Source organism: Talpa occidentalis, unplaced genomic scaffold (genome assembly GCF_014898055.3).
Source record: "Talpa occidentalis isolate TD23 unplaced genomic scaffold, MPIMG_talOcc4v2.1 talOcc4.7, whole genome shotgun sequence".
NCBI lineage: Eukaryota > Metazoa > Chordata > Mammalia > Eulipotyphla > Talpidae > Talpa > Talpa occidentalis.
Genome location: NW_023605083.1, coordinates 78,496,013 through 78,521,414, shown reverse-complemented (window position 1 = coordinate 78,521,414; position 25,402 = coordinate 78,496,013). Strand labels below are relative to the sequence as shown.

At 36.8% G+C, this 25,402-nt stretch overlaps 1 protein-coding gene across 1 annotated transcript; it reads right to left on the bottom strand.

The window, feature by feature from the left end:
- Positions 1–1,603: 1,603 nt before the first annotated feature.
- CCT6B (chaperonin containing TCP1 subunit 6B) lies at positions 1,604–25,395 on the bottom strand. Its single transcript, XM_037492887.2, has 14 exons — positions 25,160–25,395; positions 23,295–23,358; positions 22,606–22,740; positions 17,037–17,210; positions 14,744–14,847; positions 9,795–9,905; positions 9,489–9,648; positions 7,615–7,697; positions 7,127–7,223; positions 6,686–6,833; positions 4,935–5,068; positions 4,293–4,395; positions 2,244–2,316; positions 1,604–1,777 (listed from the first exon to the last, which is right to left on the bottom strand). Exons 1-14 carry the CDS (start codon positions 25,387–25,389, stop codon positions 1,705–1,707), a joined length of 1,689 nt encoding a protein of 562 aa, XP_037348784.2. The 5' UTR covers positions 25,390–25,395; the 3' UTR covers positions 1,604–1,704.
- Between the last annotated feature and the right edge of the window lie 7 nt (positions 25,396–25,402).

Here is a 25,402-nt window from a genome sequence, read left to right as displayed (position 1 = left end):
AGACAATAACCAAAATAAAGAGATACTCTATTGATTGGGAGAAAATATTTGCACTCCATACAACTGATTAGGGACTGATTTCAAGATCTACAAAGAGCTCATACAACTCAACAAAAACAAAGCAAACAATCCAATCAAAAAATGGGCAGAAGAGGGACTCCCTGGTGGCTTAAAGTCTCTGCTATCAAGCTATCACCAGCCACTGTGGCGTGGGTTCAATCCCCAGCCAGGGAACTAACGCACATGGTGCAGCAGACTTCTCCTGTCTCGCCCACCACTCCCAGCAGTGTATTTCAGTAGATTCACCTGTTCTGCTCCCTACTCTGTCTCTGGTGAATCCTCTCATGCCCCGCACCTCTGGCCTATACCTGAGTTCTTGTATGCATAAATAAATAAAAATAAATCTTAAAAAAATAGGGGGGGGGCAGAAGAGATAAAGACACTTCTCCAAAGAGGAAATACAAATGGCCAACAGGTATGCAATAAATGCTCAACATAACTTATAATCAGGGAAATGCAAATCAAAATCACAAGATACCACCTCACACCAGTGAGAATGACCCATATTAAAAAAAAAAAAAAAAAAAGGGCAAAAACAAATACTGGCAAGAATGTGGAGAAAAAGGAACCCTCTTACACTGCTGGTGGGAATGCAAACCGGTCCAATCACTACAAGCTGTGTGGAAGACCCTCAAACTACGAAAAATGGATCTACCATATGACCCAGCAATTCCACTCCTTGGTAATCTACCCAACGGACACAAAAATTCATTCGAGAGGAAAGCTGCACTCCTATGTTTATTGTAGTGCTATTTACAATAAGTAAGATATGGAAACAACCTCAGTGCCCAAAAACAGATGACTGGATCAAGAAGATATGGTTTATATACACAATGGAATACTATTTGGCAATCAAAAAAGATAAACTCATGCCATGCACGGCAACATGGTGAGAGCTGGAAGAGATTATTCTCAGTGAAAAAATCCAGTAGGAAAAAGAAAGATATTGAATGATTTCATTTATAGGAGGAATATAGAAAAACCAAACAAGGGATCAAGGAAAAAAGACAAAACTAGCAGGCAAACTATAGATCTGAGGCATACAGCATATAGCAGGGGAGGGGGATGAAAAGGAAGAGGGGTCAAAATGGGAGGGACGAACACAAGAGACTATGGTAATGGTTTACCATTGGTGAACTTGGTAGTGGGACTTTTATGGGGATTACACCTGAAAAGAGAAATCAAACATTGTACAAAAATGAATAACAATAAAAAATAAATATATTAAAATTAAAAAATTAATACAATTATATTACCTATTTTAAAAGTATTAAGTTTGCAATAAGTTGTGATCTATAGCCTTTGTCCTATCTTGTTCAGAATTTTTATCATAAATGGATACCGAGTCTTGTCAAATGCTTTCTCTGTATCTATTGATATTATCATGAATTTTATCCTTTCTTTTGTTAATATAAAGCAGTATATTGATTGATTTATGTATATAAATCCATCCTTGCATCCCTGAGATAAATTTCACTTAGTCTTGATGTATGATCTTTGTATACTTTGATGTAATTTTTGAAACCACTAAGACAAATAAATTTAAATTATTTATTATGTAAAAATTAACAATGGTCTGGGCTTTATAATGATAGCTAGATATAAGATGTGCTATATATTTCAGCTTCCAGATTTTGAACTCAATCACCCCTTGAGAGAAGACATACCAGCTCGCATAATTTCATCAACCAGGAGAATGTTGGTGGCAATCACTGTGCTAAGAAAAAAGATGACAGGGTGAGTAAAGCCTCCCACCACATTCTTATCCTTTACCCCTAGCAATATTTAGTTATAAATGTATTTTGTTTTTTAATGATGTTGGTGAGATTTTATGAGACAAGCTATTATAAACACAAACATCACCCCTTGTATTATAATTTCTACTCCTTGCTGATAAACAAAAAGCCTGACTTTAATTCCAGCAAAACAGAATTCATTTTCAGCACACTGTTTGATTGATTTCCCACTAAACATGTTGTTCTATTTCTTTCCCCTCTTCCTCGAATAAACTGTAAGAATAAACTGTTAGAATTTCCTACAACTTACACTGCTAGAACTAAAATGTAAAAAACACTGTAAAATGACAGAATCCTATTTTAATAGCTGGATACCATGCCTTTTCCTATACTTAACGATATCAATTATGCCCCAAAGTCTTTTTCTTTTTAGTAATACAAACTTACCAAGAGTGAAGAAGTTGTTTTTTCACACAATAATTATCCCAAACTCCTGCATCTGCTGCTATCATTGGTTCACCTACAAAGTAAAAAACAACTATTTTTAATACTGCATTCTTGATATATTCTACTAATATAGGATGTAAATTCTAATTATACTTACTTTCCACCAGAACTACGATCGTCAAGGTCACCAAAGCCCTCCATTGATGTCTACAGTCAACTCTGAGGCCTCATCTGCTTAACACATGATTACACTCTCCTAACTACCTTTCTTCACTTGTATTCCATCACTCTTGCTGTTTTTTTTTCTGTTATATTTGTGGCTCCTTTTCTGTCTGCTTTTCTAATTCTTTCTCTTCTTCCCTGAGCCCTTAAAGTGTGAGTACCCAAAGGTTCAGGCCTGTATTTTTCTCTCAACATTCATTTCCTAGATAATCTCATCCAGCCTTTTGGATTTAAACCATGTTGTAGGGGCTGGAAAGGGCCACAATGCAGGTTTTCTGATCCAGCAGACTGGGTAGAGGAGGAGTCAGAGTCCTCAGTGGCTTTTGCAGGTCTTTTATTGGGATTTACCGGGTACATGGCAGGTTGGGGTCTGGGGGCCGGGAGGCTGGCAGGCCTCCCAGCCCCCAGCAAGTCTTCACTCTTTCTGGTCTCTCTGACGTTCTCTCTGCTTCTCTGCTCTCGGCTTCTCTGCTTCTGTTTCGTTCTTGGCTTCTGCTTCTCTTGCTTCTCCTTCTCTCTCTGCAGCTGCTGGAATCCCCATGATGCCGCCCTTAAAAGTCCAGTCTCTCAGCCCAGGTGTACCCACTTCAGGTGCCCGCCATCAGGCGTGCATTCAGGACCACAGGGTTCCCTTATCTATCCTAATGGCAGGAGAGCAGAAAAGCCTTATACCTTTTACCTATCCTACACATGTACACTCTGGTGACTCTCAAGTTTTTATCTTCAAGGCAACCTCTTTCTTGAGTTCCATCTGTCTATTTTACATGAAAGTCTATAGACACTTCAAACTTAACTTTGCAAAATTCAACTGATCCACCACTATCATAACCTGCTCTACCGTGGTCTTCTCCAATATAGTTAATGACAATCCCAACCTTCCAGTTGTGACTTCCCTCCAAAGTAGCCACAGTAATCCTTTAGACCATGTCACACCTCTGCTCAAAACTGTTCTTATTACACTACAGTCAAAGTTCTTAGACTGGCTGATAAGTCTTTGTATGATGTACATGATTATATCACCTTCTACCTCCCTAAATACATCAGACTGACTGTTTCCTCTGTTTCTAGTTAACAGTTAGTCTAGTTAACTCTTTCTCTAGTTAACCACATGGCTAACTTCTTTTGATTTTTTTTTTCAATAGACATATTCTCAATAAGGCCTCCTATAACCACAATCTTTAAATTGCAGACCTCTTTCCACCTCCCTGTGCTAGCATTCACAACCATTCTATTCTTTTATTTTCCCCCACAGAATTTGCTACTTTTTAAAATGTGAAAGGGATTTGTTTGTTAAGGTTGGTATTAACACCTGTCCTTCCCCAATAAAACATAAGCTCACAAAAGCAAAATTTTTATGTTTGTTTTATGTGAATCTCAAAAATCAAATAACACTCTATTTCCTAGATGAATAAATATTTCAAGAAGTTCAAAAGTAAACTAAAGGCACCCAAAACTAAGTATTTTTTTTTAAAGATTTATTCATTCATGTATACAAGAACAGGGGTACAGGCCAGAGGTACGGGCGGTGAGAGGGTCCACCAGAGACAGAGTGGGGAACAGATCAGGCAGAATGACTGAAATACACTGCTGAGGGGATCAGCGGGATTGTCAGGAGAGGTCTGCTGCGCCATGTGGGTTGCTCCCTGGCCAGGGATCGAACTTGTGCTGAAGTGGCTGCGGCTAGCCGCATAGGTTGCGTCTTAACCCCTTGCGCCACCAGGGAGGCCCCCCAAAACTAAATATTAAAGTCACCTAAACTTCTACTGTTACTATAAGTTCTGAGTTAGTGAACTGCAAAATTCTGGGTTAGTGAATTTTTCACCTTACCTGTATTCAAATCTATGCCAACAGGTTGTTTTGATTCTGAATGCACAGCCTGAACTTTTACTAGCGTTTCTTGCGGGTCATAACCAGAATTCTGAGCAAGAACCTTTAGAAATAAAAAAGTAATAAATATGTGTGAAATGCCTTCACATATATATTTGAATATCAAGTGTTGATACATGGAAAAATGTTTTTTCTTCTTTTCTAGGAATTATAATGACAATGACAAATGCAAACTAGTGTTGGGAAGTGCTAAATAACCTGAAGTTGTTACATTCCACAATGTAAAGTGATAACACTTTTGACCATCAATAAAATAAGTTTACCCTAAAATCTAATTAAATTTTAAGTTCTAAGTTATAAAATATACTTCAATATAATTAGTTAATAATGAACTATTTTTTGAGGGAAATTTTTGGAATTACTTCAACTTTTAGAGCTCAGAGAAGGAAACAAGATGCTAAAGTGGCTATTTGTGAAACTTCTATAAGGATTCTCAGCTGTTATGCCAAAAGTTTCCCTACTTTAGCTATAAAATATCTTCGAAAAATGTGCATGAAGAAATGCAAATATATAACATGGGCAACTTCTAATTCAACACCTGTATGTCTAACCAGTTGTTCTTTGGCTATTAAATTATTGTACCTTAGGAATAATAAGTAAAGCATCAGCAAAAGCTTGGACTCCAAGACGGGCTCTTCCTTGTATACTGTGCTTGTAGGTAACAAGAGCTTCAGCTATCGCCACTTCAACTGCACCTGCACCTGGAACCACACAGCCTGTTGGGAGAGAAACACTAATGGCAAAACAAGCCATACAAAAAAAAAAAAAAAAATCAAACCAGAGATAAAAGCAATTAGGTATTCAAGTCTACTTGTGTATGTCAAAAATGTATTCAAATATATAAGAAATAAAATAAGTACATGACGCAGATGAAGTATCCTGAAGTTACATGCCATTAAATAAGCCTGGTATGGACAAATGGATACAAACAGCTTTTTTCATTGCTTATCCATGGCAAATAAGAGTAGACATTTCTTCCATTTTCACCTGATTCCCTTATGACTACATTTTAAAAAACTGGTTATTTATAATTTATAGTGGCAGGAAACTAATTATAGTATCTAATTTTTGCTGAGTTAACAGGCTCTACCCCATCACCTCACTTTGGTCCCACCTGGAAGTATCAACAACTGTAAAATCTAGATTCTTTCACTTAGCATACTGTTTTCAAGATCATCCATGTCATAGTATATATCAGTATTTATTCCTTTTTGTGGTGAAATAAAACTCCATTATATGGATACACCACATTCTATTTATCTACCCTTCAGCTAATGGATTGTTTTCACTGTTAGGCTATTATGAATAAAAAGTTGTTATGAACATTTGTGTGCAAGATCTTAGTGTGGATATGTTTTTAACTCTTGTGAATTTATCAAAAAGCTGATATTTGGATCATAAAGTAACTCAATGTTTAACTTCTTGAGGAACTGTCTGTTATCCAAAAGTGCCCCAGCAATGTCTGAGAGTTCTGATTTCGCTACATCTTTGCCAATATTATTATCCAGCTTTTTGGTTATATAGCTCTCCTGACAATTGTGATATGGTACCTCATAGTGGTTTTTATTTTCATTTCCCTAATGACTAAAGATGTTGAGCTTTCATGCACTTATTATTCTATTTGAAATGTGTACTTTTATGTACTTATCTACCCTAGCTTCTTTTAGAAGGGATATGGTTGTAAATTATCAATAAATATTAAATGTTAATATTCTTTCCTAATCCTCCTTAAATTTACACCACATTTGAGGTAATGGAATGAATTCAAAGCTGTAAAAGCTTTTCAGGTTTAAAAAATAAAAGTCTAAAAATTTAAAGATGATACTATAGCATTAAATGTATATTATAGCATTATGTTTATTTCATAAACATAAATTAATCAAAATGGCAGCATATTATTAAGAATATTTTTTTAAAGATTTATTCATTTATGCATATAAGAACTGAGATACAGGCCAGAGGTGTGGGGGAGTGAGAAGATTCACCAGAGACAGAGTGGGGAGCAGAACAGGCAGATTGACTGAAATACACTGCTGATGGGAGCAGCAGGCCAGTCAGGAGAGGTCTGCGGCACCATGTGGGTCACTTTCCTGGTTGGGGATTGAACTCATGCTGCAGTGGCTGTGGATAGCTTCATAGTGCTGGCTTAATCCCTTGAGCCACCAGGAAGGCTCCTTATTAAGAATATTTTTTTAAAACACTTTTTTAGACTACAAATTGCCCAAAATATATTGATAGAAACGTAACTCTTTGTATTTTTTAAGATACTTTACAAACCATGATATTTTTATTACCACTTTAAAAATATGTATCTATCATGAAAAAGAACCTACCATCTTCAATGGCATTTTTGATGGCACGAAGTCCATCCCTTACAGCATCCTTGATTTGAGTGAGAGTATGCTTATTTGGCCCCTTAACTAACAAGGTGACAGCTCGAGGGTTAATACAGTTCTCAACAAAAGTGAATTTTTCTTCACCCTAAAAGTAATATAAGAAGATATAACTTTAGTATGTTATATTTATGAAATCAAGACCGAGATAATAATGTCAGAATTCAATCTTCAGGTGAATTTTTCTTATCAAGCATTATTAAATATGTTAAAAAGCAGTTAAGCTATATTTGAACTCTTAACAAGTGTTTGAAATAAAGTATGAAATCTCTGTGGATTATTCATATCTCAAAATGTAAAACCTGAATTTAAAAGTTTAGTATTTAAAAACACAAAAGGTTTACTGTTCTCTTTATACCCACTGCTCACAGAAATACTCACTAATGTGTACTCATGTACAAGACCAGCATATCCCAAGAAATCTACACTGAGATCTTCAAGACTATTCACAGCCACTCCACCACAAGCAAGAGAGAGTCTGAAATTACATATATATTACTATAGCTTAAATTATGGAAACCTAAAGACTAATTTCTTAAAGATGAAAAGACATCTAACACAAAAGAGTGCATTGTCACTATACTGTATTGGTTTTAAAATCTGTTTTAAGAAGATGAAAACCTTCCTTGTATTTCAACAAAGTTCTGAAGTAGGTTAAAATCTTGCATTTTGAAAATTTTAAAACCTTGAGTTTTAAAATTTTGACTTTTGTATATGAAAATTCAAGAAAAAATTAAGAATAAAATTCGGAGTTTGTACACCACTATTTTTTTTCAGCATGTATATATAAGCTAACAAGAAAACAAGTGGGATGATTACAATTTAATCTGTCAGAAATAACTGGGACACACAATTATCTGTAACTTTACCTTTCCATATTTCTTCTTTTTGCTCTGCGAAGAGCCACTATGCCATGTTTTGCAAGAGCATCTAAGGAAAATGGATCAATTCCCTATAATGAAATTAGCATAAAAGTTACAAGCATGTTTTAAGCCAGTAGTTCTCAAACATTTTGGTTGCAGCACTGTTTCAGACTCAAAAATTAAGAACTCACAGAGATTTTTGTTATGTGAACTGTATCTATAATATACATCATATTATGAATATAGAGAAATTTCAAAAATATTTATTAAACCATTTAAAATAATAAACAGTTTATGTTGCTATGAATACCATTTTGAAATGAAAATGTATTACACTTTCCTAAACAAAAAATAAAAATATACAGTGAGGGTAGTAGCATTATTTTACATTTTCTGCAAATACTTTTAAAATCTGTGTTAATAGAAAATGGCTAGAATCTCTTATCTGTTTCTGCACTCAATTTGGCACAATATATTATTTTGGTTGAAATATATGAAAAAAACTTGATCTAATACAGGTAAGTATAGAGAAAGGGAAGAACAGCTTAATAGTATTTTCGTATAAATATGGATATACTTACTTGATACTACAAACAAATGATAGCTTCTTAAAAGTCAGTTGCAATGTGGACTATGGAAGCATATCTGTGGAACATTCACATTAAAAATCCATTTGTCTATCTTTTTGCACTTTGAATGAATTCTTTACCCATGCATGATTTTGTTAGATTGTAAATCTTTTAGTCATTTAGAAAATTTCAACTCACTAAATTAGGTAGAACTTTCAAATGCTGGCATATTTCATGGTTATACAGTGTCAAAAGTATCACGTTTGCTAATACTATCACCAATATTATCAGCAAAGCCTTTTAACTATTAGAAAGCTGTCAAGTTCACAGTGGCATATACAAGTTTTCCCAAGTTCGAATTTTGTGAAGTTCCAATGGTATTATGAGCAACAAATACTGTTGTTCCTTGTTTTCCTTGAAGTGACAGGAATATTTCATTAATTTTTGAGAAAAATCTATCAAAACCTCTGTCTAAATAATCATAGCTTATCTGTCATTCTTTCAAGTAAAAAATAATGTTCCATCAAAAAAAGTATGATTTCCAGTTCACAATTCAATTACACAAGTACTTTCCTTCAAGATAACCATATTTTGACATGCAGTAAGAGTGCTTTGTGCATACTTCACTTTTTGTCACACATAATTATAAAAGGATGCACATTTAAGGATCAAAATTTATAAAATTAATGTTTTACCACTTCATCAAAAAAAATTCTTAAATGAATCTGCCATTTTTTTTAAAGACTTATTTATTTATGCATACAAGAGCTGGGGTACAGGCCAGAGATACGGGGGTGGGGGAGTAAGAGGATCCAACAGAGACAGAGAGGGGAACAGAACAGGCAGACCAGCTGAAATACAATGCTGAGGAGAGCAGCCAGTGAGACAGGAGAGGGCCTCGACATGTGGGTTGCTTCCAGGGTGGCCAGGGACAGAACTCATAGCTGCAGAGGCTGCGGATTGCTTCACAGCTTAACCCCTGCACCACCAGGGAGGCCCTGCCATTTTTTTTTTTTTTAACTGCTAGTGTGTGGTGGTGTGGTGACAAGAAATATGACTAATAAAGCAATTTGGTGCTACTGCTTTGATTTGTACTAAGATGTCAGCGGTTTTACCTACTGTTGTTTTTGCATCATCATTGAACATGCCAACACATGTAAAAGGCATTATTATTATTAATGTAAAAAAGTTTTGACTCTATGGACTCCATGAAATGGTCTTAGGGATTGATTTCCAAGGGTCCATGGACCATACTTGAACAAACACTAAAGAACATTTAAAAAGAGTTAAAATCTAAAATTTCTTTCTCACCTTCTGATTAATGACAACAAACCCTTTATTAGAATGAGCACAGACTTTGTCTTTCAGGTCTATTATCTTTTGTACTCGATCTTCAATAAATTTTCTTTCAGCTTTTACCAACTTCTCTTTCTCTTCTGCAGTCTTATAAAAGAAACCAGAGCTCACCTCTCTAAAAGATAAATAAAAACAAACTAATAAAGGTGGTGGTTGGTGGGAAAGAAAAGGTAAAAGGATTTACACTAAACACTTGGGAAAGAAAAAAAAAAGATTTTAAAACACTTTCAGGAAAAAAATGAAAAAACTGACATAACGTACGTCTTTTCATATTCTAGTGACACATTGCAAGTAAGTATAAATGCATCTTCTACTTGTTTCTTCATATCTGGATGACGGGCACCATGATCCAAAACTAATCCTCTGACCAATCTGTTAAAAATAACATAATGTTTCTTACTCTGAATATACACTCTAAAATTTAGTATAAAATCAGAATTTATAGGGCCTCCCCTGGTGGCGCAGCGGTTGAGCGCTGGGCTGCGAAGCTGCCCGCAGGCTCTACAGCGCCGGTTCAATCCCCGGCCGCCAGTGAGGGTCCCACATGGAGAGGCAGACCTCTCCTGACGCAACCGCTGCTCCCCTCAGCAGTGTGTTTCATCAGTCTGCCTGTTCTGTTCCCTGCTCTGGCTCTGATGAATTCTCTCACCCTCCCGTGCTTCTGACTGTGCCCAGTGCTTGTATAAATAAATAAATAAATCTTTAAAAATAAATAAATAAAATTAGAATTTATACTCGTAAAGTTGTAACAGAACTGCTAGGGCATACACTGCTTTCTCACATCAATTTCAAACCTAATACTTAATTAGTAAAGAGAATTTACTTTAACACAACATGACTGTGAAATCACAACAGAGTCAGCTTAAAATGAATTATTCTCTAAGTTATGTGGCTCAAACATAGTGACAGCTGATCAAATAATAAAAAGTGGGCATACATGAGCTTCTTAGGAACACTGTTCAAAATAATTACATGGAATAGCTTAAATTGTTAGCTTAATGTCCAGCAGTAGATTCTTGTTCAGAAGTAATAACCTAACTATTTATTGGTCATGAAAACTATGTATTAAGATGGGAAAATGTTTCAGGGGTAGCTGATAAGCACAGAATGACAAATTGCATGCAAAGCAACGGTAACTATTCTTTAAAAATATATGCACCTTGGCATTGAAAAGAGAAAATGGAAGAAAAGTAAAAGTAGTGTTATGCTTGGATGGTAGGAATACAAGTAATTGTAGGGTGAGGGGGAGAGCTTTTACTCATTCTCCAAATGTTCTTTCCACAATAAATATTTTTATAACCTTTAAAATTCATGTATATCCAATTATGAATCTTTTATAACCAATATTTGTTACACATTAAGGAAATAATTTTAAATAGTTTAACACAATTAGAAGTTTTCAAAATTGTAATCTAAATCCTAAATGAATGTGAAAATATTTTATTTTACAAAGAAACAAGCAAACTATGTTTAATATTCTGTTTTCAAGCCTCCTTTATACTTGGCCCCTCCTCACTTTCAATAAATGACTTTGCATCTCCAAGAAAACAGAAACACTGTTTCATTACTACCTCTACCAAAGCACCTGCACTTGACTTGAACAGCTTCCTCTCTAAGGTTAACCTCTGCACTTGGGTGCTGTGTTCCCTTTCCCCTCTATGATCCTGCATGGCCTCATATTCCTTGAATTCTCTGGATTCACATCAATTGTCTGAATTCACAGAAGCATTCTCTTCAGAATGCTTCTCTTCAGAATGCATTCAGAAAGCATTCTCTTCAGAATGCCTCAGAAATTCATTCTTCTCCTTCAAACCCATTTCTATATTCCCTTTTAACTGCTATCCCATTTCTCTGTTTCTCTTTATAGCTTAACTCCTAAGTCATCTATATTTGCATCCTCACTTCTTTCTTAAACATTCTCTCAAGTCCAATGTTTCATACACTTTGCTGAATCAACTTTCATTAAATCAACCAAAAAATGAAATGTTTTCCAAATTGGTCAATTTTCAATTCAGAGCAATTGGCTCACACAATGTATATGACATGACTATTCTTCCTTGAAATACTATTTTCTTTTAGCTTCTGCAACACTACTGTCTCTTGCCTTTCCTCCAATCTCACTGACCAACCGTTTTCATTCTCCTTTGCTGAATCTTCATTTTCTCAATTTCTACACATTGAGTTTCCAGGGTTCAATCCTTAAACGTTTTCTTTTCTTTATCTATATTCACTTCCCAGATGATCTCATTGACTCCCATAGCTTTAAGTTACCCATACACTAATGATTCCTAAAAATATATATTTCTGGTCCAGATCTCTATTCTGAACTCCAGACACACCTCTCTAATTCCCATCTCAACATCTCCACATAGATAGCTAATCGGCATGTAACATTCCCCAAATCAATCTCTTAACTTATTTTTTCCAAACCTACAGCTCCCAGTCTTTTCCATCTCAAGAAATGGCAATTCTACTTTTTCAGTTTCTCATGCAAAAACCCAAGAAATGTCCCTGATTCCTGCTTCTGTTATATACTGTAACCCATCAACAAATACTATTCTCCTTTCTAAGTAGACCCTGACCTAAAGCGTATTTCTCACCTGTATTAAAATAAATTGTAGGAAAAAAAAATTGTAGGGCCTCCCTGGAGGCACAATAAGATGCAACCTATGAAGCTGTTCACAGCCACTGCAGCATGAGTTCGATCCCCAGCCAGGGAGCTACCTATACATGGTGCAGCAGACCTCTCCTGCCTCACCCACTGCTCCCCTCAGCAGTGTATTTCAGTCAGTCTGTCTGTTCTGTTTCCCACTCTGTCTCTGGTGAATCCTCTCAACCCCATACTTCTGGCCTGTATGCATGAATAAATCTTTAAAAAAAAATTGTAACTGGTATGTTTCTGCCCTTGTACCTCCCATGCCACTCCTTGGTGAAGTCTCCATTCAACAACCAGATATGCTTCTGAAATATAAATCTAGAAATTGCTACCCTCAGCAATGATAGGTTAATTTGAACCAATCTTACTACCAAAAACAAAAAAACAAAAAACTGCTAAGTTAAAAAAGTAATAACTCTAAAAACAGTTTATGCTCAATGAAATAGGTCAGAAGGAGAAAGAAAAATATTAGATGGTTTCACTTATAGGAGGACTATAGGGGAACTAATAAGGGATCAGGAAAAAAATAACAATAATAAATAAAAGATCAAAATTAACAGACAACTATAATCAGAGACATTCTGCAGGGAAGAGGAAAGGAGAGGGAGGGAAAACAGGGGAGGGAAGAACATAAGGGAGTATGGTGATGGTGCACAGGTGATGGTAGGAATTTTATAGGGACTAAATTTTTAGTCCCCATATTTTAGTCCTCTGAATTTTACTGAGAGGAGAAAGCAAATACTGCACAAAAATGAACAATGATGTAAGATATATATAAGTAAATAAATTTAAAAATACCAAAAAAAACCTCTAAAAACATTGGAGGATCATATGAAATAGTAAAGAAATAGGAAATAATTTTCTTTTCAAACACAAAAACAAAGCAGAAACTCCAAGATGTAAGCAGGGGATGACAAGCATTCTTATCCTAAGGTCATTTGACAGTCAGGCATTTCTAAACTTTAGTTTCAATTACCTTTCAAAGATGAGGACACAATTAAAAGTTTGGAATTCATCTGAGGTAGAATCTAATGGAAGACCCGTTCACATTAAACTGGTATTCAAAGGGATATATACTCAGGATAGAAACCAACAGGATGAACTTGAAGCAATCAATCCTCATATGGATTTGCAGTTAGAATTCACAACTGGATATTAAAGAAAAAAAAAATGAAGAGAAACACAAGACCTCAAGCTGAGGCATCAATTTAAAGTAGTACCTAGGCTCCTCACCACAGCAAATTCAAATTCTCCATACAGAAAGATACCTTCATCCTAGGTCTCAAATTATTTCTACAAATACTTTTTCAAACACAATGAAAGGCACATATGGAAACAAAGCACAATGAGTGAAAATCAGCAAAATATAATAAACACCAAAATTAAGCAAACCAAAACTACAGCGGTGACCCATATGTTTAAAGAAATAAAGAACAAGTTTGGAAAGATCTGCAGGGAACAGGAAACCATAAAAAGTGACATGGCAGGGCCTCCCGGGTGGTGCAGTGGGTTGAGCACAGAGCTGTGAAGCTGTCCGCAGCCTCTGCAGCATGTGTTCGATTCCTGGCTGGCTAGAGAGATACCCACATGGCGTGGTAGACTGCTCCTGTCTCACCTGCTGCTCCCCTCAGCAGTGTATTTTGTCAGTCTGCCTGTTCCGCTCCCCACTCTGTCTCTAGTGAATCCTCTCACCCTTCTGTGCTTCTGGCCTCTATCCCAGATCTTGTATAAAAATAAATAATTTTTTTTTTAAAACGTGACATGGCAGATTTCAGAAGAACCAAATAGATTTTCTATAAATAACAAAAAAAACCCCACATATATTAAAAATAAAGTATTAACAGATGGAATATGATATCTGAATTGACTTTAAAAAATGCAGGTTTGAAATAGGAAGGAAGGAAAGAAGAGTACATTAAGGAATATAAAGGGAAACAGGATGGGCCACCCACTAAAAGTTGATAAAGACAGAATTTTCCACAATAAAATGTTAAAATGAGTCAAATACAAAAAGCAGCAAGATGCAACACACTTAATGTCAATCATCTGGCCCCTCTAATCACAACCTCTACTCCTTTTTCCTCTTGCTATGTTCCAGAGATACTGAAACACCCCAGCACACTTTTACTCAGGGCCCTTTCAACTATTACTCCCTCTGCTTAGCACCCTCTTCTTCCAGATAGTCACATGGCTAGCTCCCTTGTTTCTTCAGAGACCTCTTTAACTCTCCAGTTCAGTTTCTTATCACATGAATTCCTGACCCATCTAAAATCATACACATGTTCATATGCAATGTTACACTAGCCTCTTTGTAGTATTTATTATAATATGTTTATCATCTCCTTCAACTAAACTTCTCAGACAAAGAAATTCTATTTATTATTCTTTCCTGGTATCTAAAACAGTGGGTGGTTCATAGTAATATCCAATTAATGCATGCTAAATGAACAGATTGAAAAAAGCAACAAAGTTCATTAGAAATTCATTTAAAAGGTCATCTGAAGATACCCATATATTCTAGAATCTATGTATTGTCAAACGTTATGTAATTTACTTTGTATCTGTTTCGGATTTATGCTTCATCTCCATGATTTCTACCATGAAAAGATCAATAGGAAAACCTGGTCTTCTAATAGCCAAAACAGAATCCACCACAGCCTGAAAGAGAAGTGAAGAACAGTAAATTACTAAAAGAAATCACTGGTCCCACTAATCCATCACCAAACAAGTAGGTGAAAGGCTTTAGGCTCCAAAATATAAGGTAAAGAGAAAAAGTGTCACTTTTGTCATGGCACTAATAATAACCAATGCCAATGGATACTTCAGAGACGAAAGAGACTTTAAAGATCATCAGGTCCAAATCCTTTATTTTACAGATAAGGAAATAAAGATAAACCTTTAAGAATTTATGGTCTTAAGACAAAATCTAACATGTAGTAGCAAAGTCAGAACTAAAATTCAGATCTCTTTGACTGTCATTCCACTACTCCATCTATTCAATAATTCTCAAACTTTTCCATGAAGGAACACCTTCGTAGAAAAGAGGGAAATGTAGTCTAAGGGAACAGCTCAACTTTGCTGGCTATAACAACAGGAAATTTTTAAGTCTTTTGCTTTACCGTATATGAAGTTTCCATGTCATGCCATAATATACACGTGGTTGTTTTAATGTGAAAGTAATGCTCTCCTCCAAGATTACAAAGTAAAATTGACACTCCAGAAAGATGGGTCTCATTTTTTCTGTTACATATTCCCGGGAATATGCACTTTGAGAAACATAACACAATATACCCTATTGATTAGCTCAGAAAGTAGTAAAAGGACAATAACTGACTACTGAAATCGTGCTATGTTATAACTGTCCTAAAATACAAATAAACCTGATATTTGGTTTGGAGTCCAACAGGGAAAAATGAGAACTACCACTGAAGAATGAGATAATCATTGTTTTTATCATTGTTTCTTCCCTGCCAAAAGAGAATGGAGGCCTTAACCAGATTACATGAAGGCTCTGATCTACTTGATACATGTATTCCAACAGTAGAAAATACAGCAAAGTATTTATTTGTATCTGATCAGTAAGAAATTGCCTAATCTTGAGGGACATATGCAAATTAAAATGTATTGAAACAGCACAAAAGACAGTAAGGAGAAATTAGGAGCATACTGGTTTAAGGTTTTCCCAAGATATATGCAGCTGTGTATATATTTCTTTTAAAGAAATACCATGGTGAATTAAAGATATAAACTGTAAAAGAAAAAAAAAGAAAGAAATTGATTAATCATAATCTGATTTCCCAAGTAGGTATTCCTATTTAAGGAGAAAAAGAAACAACTTCGGGGCCTCCCTGGTGGCACAAGGGGTTAAGCACCACACCATGAAGCAATCCGCAGCCTTTGTAGCACAAGTTCGATCCCCGGCCAGGCCAGGAGCAACCCACATGGCACAGCAGACCTCTCCTATCTCACCCGCTGCTCCCCTCAGCAGCATACTTCGGTCAGTCTGCCTGTTCCGTTCCCCACTGTGTCTCTGGTGAATCCTCTCACCGCCCCTCACCCCCCCCCGCATCTCTGGCCTGTACCCCAGCTCTTGTATGCATAAATAAATAAATCTTTAAAAAAAAAAGAAAAGAAACAACTTCAGTGTTCTAATCCATTTGGCATTTATATTTCTCAAAGCAAGTAAGATAGCATTGTAATTTATATGTTGATGTCTTGTGAATTTGGTTGTAATTAATTTGTCATTCTTGATAAACTAATAAATTCAAGAAACAGCAAAGCTAAGGAATAGTAATATGATCAAACTATAGCCACCTGATAAAAATCCATCCAAATATACCCAATATTATCCTTATATTACTTGATACCTTCAGGATTAAGCAAAACAAATATGCATTTTCCAGATGTGAATATATAATCTGTCAGATTAATTATGCTTTATTGAAATGGTAATCTTAAGTACAACACACATTGCAAAAACAACTTCCCCACATGTCACCTCACATAATGAATACAGAACTATAGGTTTAAAGAGTGAGTACATCCACCCCAATGGCTTCCACACAGGAAACAATCCTTATGTAAGGTAACTTTAATGTTACCTTAAAAGAAGGCTTAACATGACACCTTTGAAAAATGATACCAATCAAATCTAGTCTATAAGTCTATAAGTGTTTATCTTCCATATTTTATTTTACATGCACAAACACATAGAATACAAATTGCAATATTTCATTTTACATTCAAAAAGAACCACTTGATTATCTTATAGGCAAAAAAAAAGAAAGAAAAAATATCACCGTATGTTAGGCACTATTCATTCTGAATGCAAAAGTTTAATCACATACCTCTGTTAGCACATCAGCCAGTTCAACATGAACTTTAGTTCGTAGAGATGTTCTAGCCACATCTAAGAGGATTTCTCTTTTCATCTCTTTTTCAATTTTAACTTCTTCCAAAACTTCAAGTGCTTTCATCTTTGCTGCTTCAAATCCTTCAGCTATTATTCTAGGGTGCAGGCCCTATTACATCAACATAAAGCTATAAATTATAAAATAAATCACCAAAAGTAAAAGCAACTATTCTCTTCTATAAATAGGTATGCCCAAAACAGGTTATAATAACAACATCAATGCCACTAAATGTATTATGTAATTTATAAAAGTCATTTTGCAGTGCTTAATTTTTTTCTCAATTTTTAGGTGATTCTATGCCTTTCCTCAGCATTTTGCAAATCATTCCTAAGATTGGAAGATTATAATGTGAATGACTGCAGAGATTTTTAAATTTCAAATCTTATTCCTCTCCCACTTCAAAAAGAAAGGTTTTTGGTTTTCATTTTTCTTCCATGTCTTTATGTCCCTCTATACAGAGAACATAATTGTTTTGTGAGGAAAAAATTTAATGTTTTGATAGCAATATGTTTAAACTCCTAAATTACAATGTTGGATCTGAAAAAGTCATTTCAAAGCAATACATGAATTTCACATTTGCCCAATTTCCATAAAGTATGTTAACATTCCATGTTAACATTTCTGAATTTTTTGCTTATATCTCTTGTTTACCACACTTTAGAACACTGAATTCCTCTCTATTTAAGATGCTTCTTGAAGATAAAAGCCCTGATCTTACAGGCCAGAATTTGGCACTTTACTGTCCTTTTTTTCTCATTTTCAAACTTACAGAAAAATTGTTAAATCCAATATAAAAACTACAAAAGTCCTTTTACCTTCTAAAAATTATGATACATAATTGTCATGTGGTGCCCTTCTAATGGGCACAAAAGACTCCCTTTAATGCAAAGGGGAAAGTCCAGCACTGATTTTGAGAAAAAACAGATACCACCCTGACCAAATGATCAAAGTTAACATCACAGTAAAGAGACAGATAGACATCAGGTGCCCCCTGATATGATGTATTAAGAACACAATAGAACTTCTGTGGTATTCCTGCCAAAAGTTCATAACCTGAGTCTAATCAGGAGGAAACAGACAAATCCCAATTGAGGATCTTACTACACGATAATTGGCCTATGCTCTAATAGCAGCAAAGTCATGAAACACAAAAGATGGTTCAGGAACAATTCTAGCTTAAAGGAGACTAAAGGAACATGAGAACAATACAGTGCGTGAACTTAGGTCTTCTACTATTATAAGACACTTGGATCAAATGATGACATTTGAATAAAATCTGAAGATCAGATAATAGTACTGTGTCAATGTTAATATTAATTTCCTCATTTTGATCACTATACCATGGTTATATGAAAGAATTCCCTGGTTTTACGAAATACACACAGGAATGTTTATATCATCATGCCTATTATACCATTCATTAAAAAAAATATTACTACACACATACATATTTCTTTTTTTTTTAAATGTGCTGTCTTTTTTTTTTTTATTTTATTTTATTTATACAAGCACTGGGTATAGTCAGAAGTGCAGAAGGGCGAGAGAATTCACCAGAGCCAGAGCAGGGAACAGAACAGGCAGACTGACGAAATACACTGCTGAGGGGAGCAGTGGGCACAGCAGGAGGGGTTTGCATGCCTTGTGGGTCCCTCACCGGTGGCTGGGGATTGAACCGGCACTGCAGAGGCTGCGGGCAGCTTCGCAGCCCGGCGCTCAACCGCTGCACCACCAGGGGAGGCCCTACACACATACATATTTCTATACACATATATCTCTGGAAAAGAAATGCTATTCTTTGGAAAATTCCTCCAACTTTTCTGTGGGTCTCATATAATAACTTTTTCAAATCCGTATAATTTATTCTAAAATATACAAATTTACTGAAAGTTAGAACTAGGTCTAATTTATTCCCTTCCTTCATTTCTTTACATCAATCTGATAGTAATTTTTTTTATATTTATTTATTCATACAAGAACTGGTGTACAGGCCAGAGGCGCGGGAGGGTGAGAGGATTCACCAGAGACAGAATGGGGAGCAGAACAGGCAGGCAAACTGAAATACACTGCTGAGGGGAGCAGCGTGCAAGACAGGAGAGGTCTGCCATGCCATGTGGGTAGCTGGGAATCCCTGGCCAGCTGGGAATCAAACATGTACTGCAGAGGCTGTGGACAGCTTTACAGCGCTGCACTCAACCCGCTGAGCCACCAGGAAGGCCCTGATAGTAATTTTTTAAAGATTTTATTTATTTATGCATACAAGAACTGGGGTACAGGCCACAGGTGCGGGGGGTGAGAGGATTCACCAGAGACAGAGTAGGGAACAGAACAAGCAGATTGACTGAAATACACTGCTGACAGGAGCAGCAGGTAACTCAGGAGAGGTCTGCTGTGCCATGTGGATGGCTCACTGGCCAGGGATAGAACTTGTGCTGCAGTGGCTGTGGACACCTTCATAGGTTGTGTCTTAACCCCTTGCACCACCAGGGAGGCCCTTATAGTAATTGTGAAAAGTTGACATTTAGTGAGCATTTGTGCCAGACATTATTCTAAATGGCTTTACATGTATTATCTAACTTAGCCCTCTCAATACCATGAAATGAGTATTGTTGTTATTGCTGCTTTACAGAAGAGGAAATTGAAGCTTAAAGGGAAAATGTAATTTGCCTTAAACTGGCTGGCAAAATTTAACCCCAAAAGACCTGGCTCTATAGCCTGTGTTAATTACTATTATTTTTTAAAGATTTATTTATTTATTTATACAAGCAGTGGGTACAGTCAGAAGCGCGGGAGGGTGAGAGAATTCCCCAGAGCCAGAGCAGGGAGCAGAGCAGGCAGAAGGACTGAAGCACACTGCTGAGGGGAGCAGTGGGCGGCAGGAGAGGTCTGCGTGCCATGTGGGACCCTCTTCCGGTGGTCGGGGAGCAGCTGGGGATCGAACCAGCCCTGCAGAGGCTGCAGGCAGCTTCGCAACCCAGTGCGATACCGCTGCGCCACCAGGGAGGCCCTGTGTTAATTATTTTTAAAACACTTTTTTCAGTCTAGAACCTCACAATTTCTCACCTGGACTACTCTCAGAACCTCCAGCCTTGAATCTTTCAAAACTGTTCCCCAAATATTTAAAATGTCAATCTGGCCACATTATTTATTAATGTATTAGTACATTAATGATGTACTAATGTACATCATTGATTAGTATACCATATGCCTTTCATGATGTTGTTACCAACTACTTTCCCAGGCTAATCACCACTATCCATGTCACTTTAAACACTGCCAACACCAAACTACTTGTAACTCAACATACTATGATGTTGCTTCTCTTCCTCTGTGCCTCTACTCATGCTGTCTCTTCTGCCTGGAATGGTTTTCTCCTACTCATCCTAAATATTTAGCTTGTTTCCTCCAGAAAGACTAGATTAGGATACCCCAGCTTCCTCAGTATTTCTACAGTATCTTATTCCTAGCTCTATCACTCTATCACTATCACAGTACTGCCACACAGTCTCATATTTATGTCAACGTCTGTCAGCATCTCTCCCTTCCTGAATTTCTCTCTTCTTAATCCACCCCTAATTTTGTTTAGGTATTTCTCTTTCTCTAGTGCTTCAGAGGAAGCTGACTCTATACCTAGTTCAAGAGTAGAAACCTGATTAGATTAAGTGAGTTCCCCTAAAAACTCGTATTGGCATGGGATGGACTAAGACCAAGGTTGGTCCAATTATATAAAGAATTTATATTCCATATTTTCTCAGGCCCTGTCCTGCTGAGTGTTTTGAAGGGAAACAGAGAGCCCTCTTATAGAAGTAGAACTAAACCTTAAGTGGAAGAGGTGAGAGCCAGAAAGCATACGGATACTTGGTGAGTGATTTTTTAACCAACCAACCCTGGAAACCTATCTTCTCTATGTTCAATTACGTGAGATAATTTTTTTTATTGTTAATTTTAGCTAAGTTTCTACTCTCTACAGGCAAAAGTTAAGATAAAGTAACAGACGTTGAACAGACAACTCCCATTACTAAACGAAACACAAAGTAATAACTAGCACTTTAGCCAGTCTATGCTTTACTGAAATGGTCCTTGAAATGTTCAACATCACATGTAATCAGGGAAATGCAAATGAAAACTACAATGTGATACCATCTTATACCAGTGAGAATGGCACATATTAAAAAAACTAGCAACAGGGTCTGCCCTGGTGGCGCAGCTATTGAGCGCTGGGCTGCGAAGCTGCCCGCAGCCTCTGCAGTGCTGGTTCGATCCCTGGCCACCAGCGAGGGTCCCACATGGTGTGACAGACCTCTCATGCCGTGTCCGCTGCTACCCTCAGAAGTGTATTTCATCAGTCTGCCTGTTCCGTTCCTTGCTCTGGCTCTGGTGAATTCTCTCACCCTCCTGCACTTCAGACTATACCCAGTACTTGTATAAATAAATAAATAAATCTTAAAAAAAAACACAACAAAACAAAACTAGCAACAACAAATGTTCGCAAGGTTGTGGAGAAAAAGGAACTCTCTTGCACTGTTGGTGGGAGTGCAAATTGGTCCAACCACTATGGAGAGCTGTGTGGAGATTTCTGGACCTACTAAACATAGAGCTTCCATATGATCCAGCAATTCCACTCCTAGGTATTTACCCAAAGGACACAGAAACATCAATTCCAAAGGGCACCTGCACCCCTATGTTTATAGCAGCACTGTTTACAATAGCTAAGCTTTGGAAACAACTCAAATGCCCAAAAATAGATGACTGGATCAAGAAGATGTGGTACATGTACACCATGGAATATTACTCAGCATTCAAAAAAGATAAACACATGCAGTTTGCAGCAACATGGATGGCGCTGGAAGGGATCATGCTCAGCGAAATAAGCCAGAAAGAAAAAGAAAAATACCGGATGGTCTCACTCATAGCAGGAGTTTAGAAAACCTAAATAATGGACCAGGAAAAAGAATAACTATAATAAAGAAAAAATCAAATCATTGGGGTCAAAATAAGGGGGATGTAATTGTATGGGGAATATAACCAAGATGAAAATGCATACATTGTGCAAAAATGAAAAATGATGATGGGCCTCCCCTGGTGGTGCAGCGGTTGAGCGCTGGGCTGCGAGGCTGCCCGCAGCCTCTGCAGCACCGGTTCATTCCCCGGCCACTGGCGAGGGTCCCACAAAAAAAAGAAAAAAAAAAGAAAAAAAAAAAAGAAAAATGATGTAAGAAATATATAAAATTAAAAAAAAAGAAAAAATATATGCAAAACATCAACTTAGTTATTATCTTCAACTGGGTCAAAGCAGGGTCAATATTGTGAATTTATTCAGTAAAATGCTCCCTCTTTTTCTTCAGTCGGTGTGTATTTTGAATCAGAGGACTTCTTAGGAGGTGTAAATGCAAAGTTTAGATAATAAAATAAACTTTTAATACCTGAAAAAAAAATGCTTTCCAAAAAGTACTTCCCATTCAATATAAAGTACTATATAAATGTTAATTCCACGAAACTCTAATACCTCAGAAATGTAAAGATCGGCTTGTTTTAGTAACTCTCCAATAATTAGAACATTTGAAGTAGTGCCATCTCCTGTAATATCATCCTGAGCTGTTGCTACTTTTGCTATCAAGGAAGCTGTTGGGTGTTGAATTTGCTGGGAAATATAAGCAACAGATTAAAAAAAACGAGAAAGAGTGAGATAAAGAAATAGTCTACCCAAAACAAATAACCTAAGGGTCATTTGTAAAATTACAAAGTGAAATGAGCTTCATTCTACCAGCCCACAAGTTTTATGTCATCAATACTAAATAAATGTTAAGACCAAAACTTAAGAACAGAAAAAATTCATGCGGTTTGAACATTTTATAATAGTATTTGCTTCAAATGTAACATTTCCAAAATAAGATTAAATCTTTCAATTTTGAAGATGAATATATTCACTAAAATTGCAAAAGGATTTTTTAATTTTTCCATGATTACAAAGAATATAATACAGTATCTTTAAAAGATAGTTTGCAAATGTCCCTAAACTATTATTCGGATTATATTCAAAGATTTGAAAAGAGTTTGGTGAAGTTTAATTCAACGAACATATGCCATGACTGCAGTATTTAGCTGACAAGCTTGGTTTAAAGATACTGTAACAAATGTACAATGTTTTTAATTAAGCTTTTTCTAGGTGTATTAAAGTCAGCAACATTAGCTCACCATTTCATGGAGTAGCACATTGCCATCTTTGGTGAGTTTGATATCACCTGCACCAGAAACAAGCCTGTTCAGGAAACAGTGATCTTATTAAGCTCATATGGCAGGAATCAAGGCAGACACTCCAGTGCTTACTACTCCACTACCCTTATTTAATAATGGGAACTGTGCTCAGAAAATGTCCATCTCTACCATGGGGAGATAACATGGTAATTACCATTTGCTGCCCATAGAATAACTTCTCCCTAGAAGGACTAATATGGCAACTTCATTCTAAATGAAATATCTACAAGTTTAAGGACAGAGCAATTAATGAGTAATGAACAGTGGTTTGGTCAAAGAGTAATCTGAAGTCTGTAAACTACAATTTTGTTAATTTGCTTCAGGTTTTTTATTTTGGTGAAATGTTACCATTGGTTCACTCAGTCTCTTCCGTCATCCCTGTATTTGATGATCTAATGATCAAGTTCTGTCAATTCTACAACCTAAGAGGTTCTTGAATCTACCTACTCCTTTCATTTTCATTGTCATCAGCATTTCTAGTGTGGACTACTTAGATATCTCTGGATTTGAATCTACCCTCCACACTAAATTTCTCTAAAAGGTAATGTGACTCAGTCAGTTCCCTGATCAAAAATCCTTAAAAGATTTTTATGTTTTTCATCACTGTCAAGGTAAAATTCAAACTATTTAGCAATAACATAGTTGAACTTTCCCAGTCTAGCTTATGTATGCCTCATCTACCAAATGAGATTGCATGCAAATTTTGTGGTTCTCTTAATACTGGCTTTGTTTCTGTTGGATTTACATCATTGGGCTTTCTCCTTCCTCTTTCAAGACTTATCAAAAATAATCTATTATCTGAAAGGTTTTTCTCCCATCAGTAATTAGTCCCTTCCCTCAGTATCAGCCCCACTCCTCACTGTCCCCGTCCCCTCCCCACACACAGAACATACATCTGTATTAGATCTAAACTGTATCAGTTATCTGTGTTCAAGTAGCCCAGCTAGTACATAAATAACCTTTTACTGTTAATATTAATTTACTTTGCTCACTCCTGAGACAGTCTTACACCTTTTTTCATCCTCATCTCTTTCCCTCGCCCTCTTCTGAAGAACATAATGGTGCTAAGTAAATCTATGTTGAAAGGACAAACAAATATGAAGAACCGTAGGCACAGAGCATTCAAATAACTTGCCGAAGTAGCCACAGCTAGACCTTGGATTTGAATCCTTGCCTGCCAGGCTCCACAACCTGTACCCTTCCCACTACAACACACTGCCAAACAAAAATCAAGTTAAGGGCACATAGTCTTAAAGAGCAGGGGTGTCAGACGGCTGTGTTTCTAAGCAGACACTAAATGAACTTTCTAACTGTATAGGACCCCTAACCCAAAAAAGCGGGTATAGAGGAGGTGTCACAGCTTCACATGTAGGGTTCTTTGCTCAATCTCCCCCCACAAGCTAGCGATGACCAAATCAAAATCAACAAGCACTATAAATCAGAGACACACGGGGGGGGGGGGGCGAGGTAGGGGGGGAGACGGGATTAGGGCCAAAATAAGAGGGGGGTGGGAATTGTATGGGGAATATAACCAAAATGAAAATGCATACATTGTGCAAAAATGAAAAACGATGTAAAACATATAAAAAATAAAAATAAATAAAATGACCACTAGATTTTATATGCATATAATGCATATATATGTAATAAAATTTTTTGGAAAAAAAAAAAGGCATGAGAAAGGGCATCCAGAGCCAGAAGTGGGTCCACACCGCCCCAATCTATTCGCAGAACGTACACGGAGGGCGCCCAGACACCCACCAACCCCCCCGGCGCCCAAACCGCCGCTCCAACCGTCTTCTCACATTTTCATGGTGCCCTTAGGACCCAAGTTGGTCCGCAGCACATTCTGCAGCCCCCGGGCGGCGCATATATTGACAGCCAAAGCCGCCTGGGCCCGCGCCACCTCAGCCTTGGAGTTTGCCGCTTTTATCGCAGCCATAGCAGCCGGGTTGAAAGCGCGAGCCCAGGCCAAACACAGCCGCGGCCGCGGTTCTGGAGGAAACCGGTCGCCAAGGCGCACACTCCTGAGCATCAGCCAATCATCG

Coding starts and splice junctions, on each gene's coding strand:
- CCT6B (XM_037492887.2), bottom strand. CDS start 25,389: ATGCTCAGGAGTGTGCGCCTTGGCGACCGGTTTCCTCCAGAACCGCGG. Junction 22,741..23,294: donor ATGTGCTACTCCATGAAATG/GTGAGCTAATGT, acceptor TATATTTCCCAG/CAAATTCAACACCCAACAGC. Junction 9,906..14,743: donor AAATCCGAAACAGATACAAA/GTAAATTACATA, acceptor TATTTTTAACAG/ATTGGTCAGAGGATTAGTTT.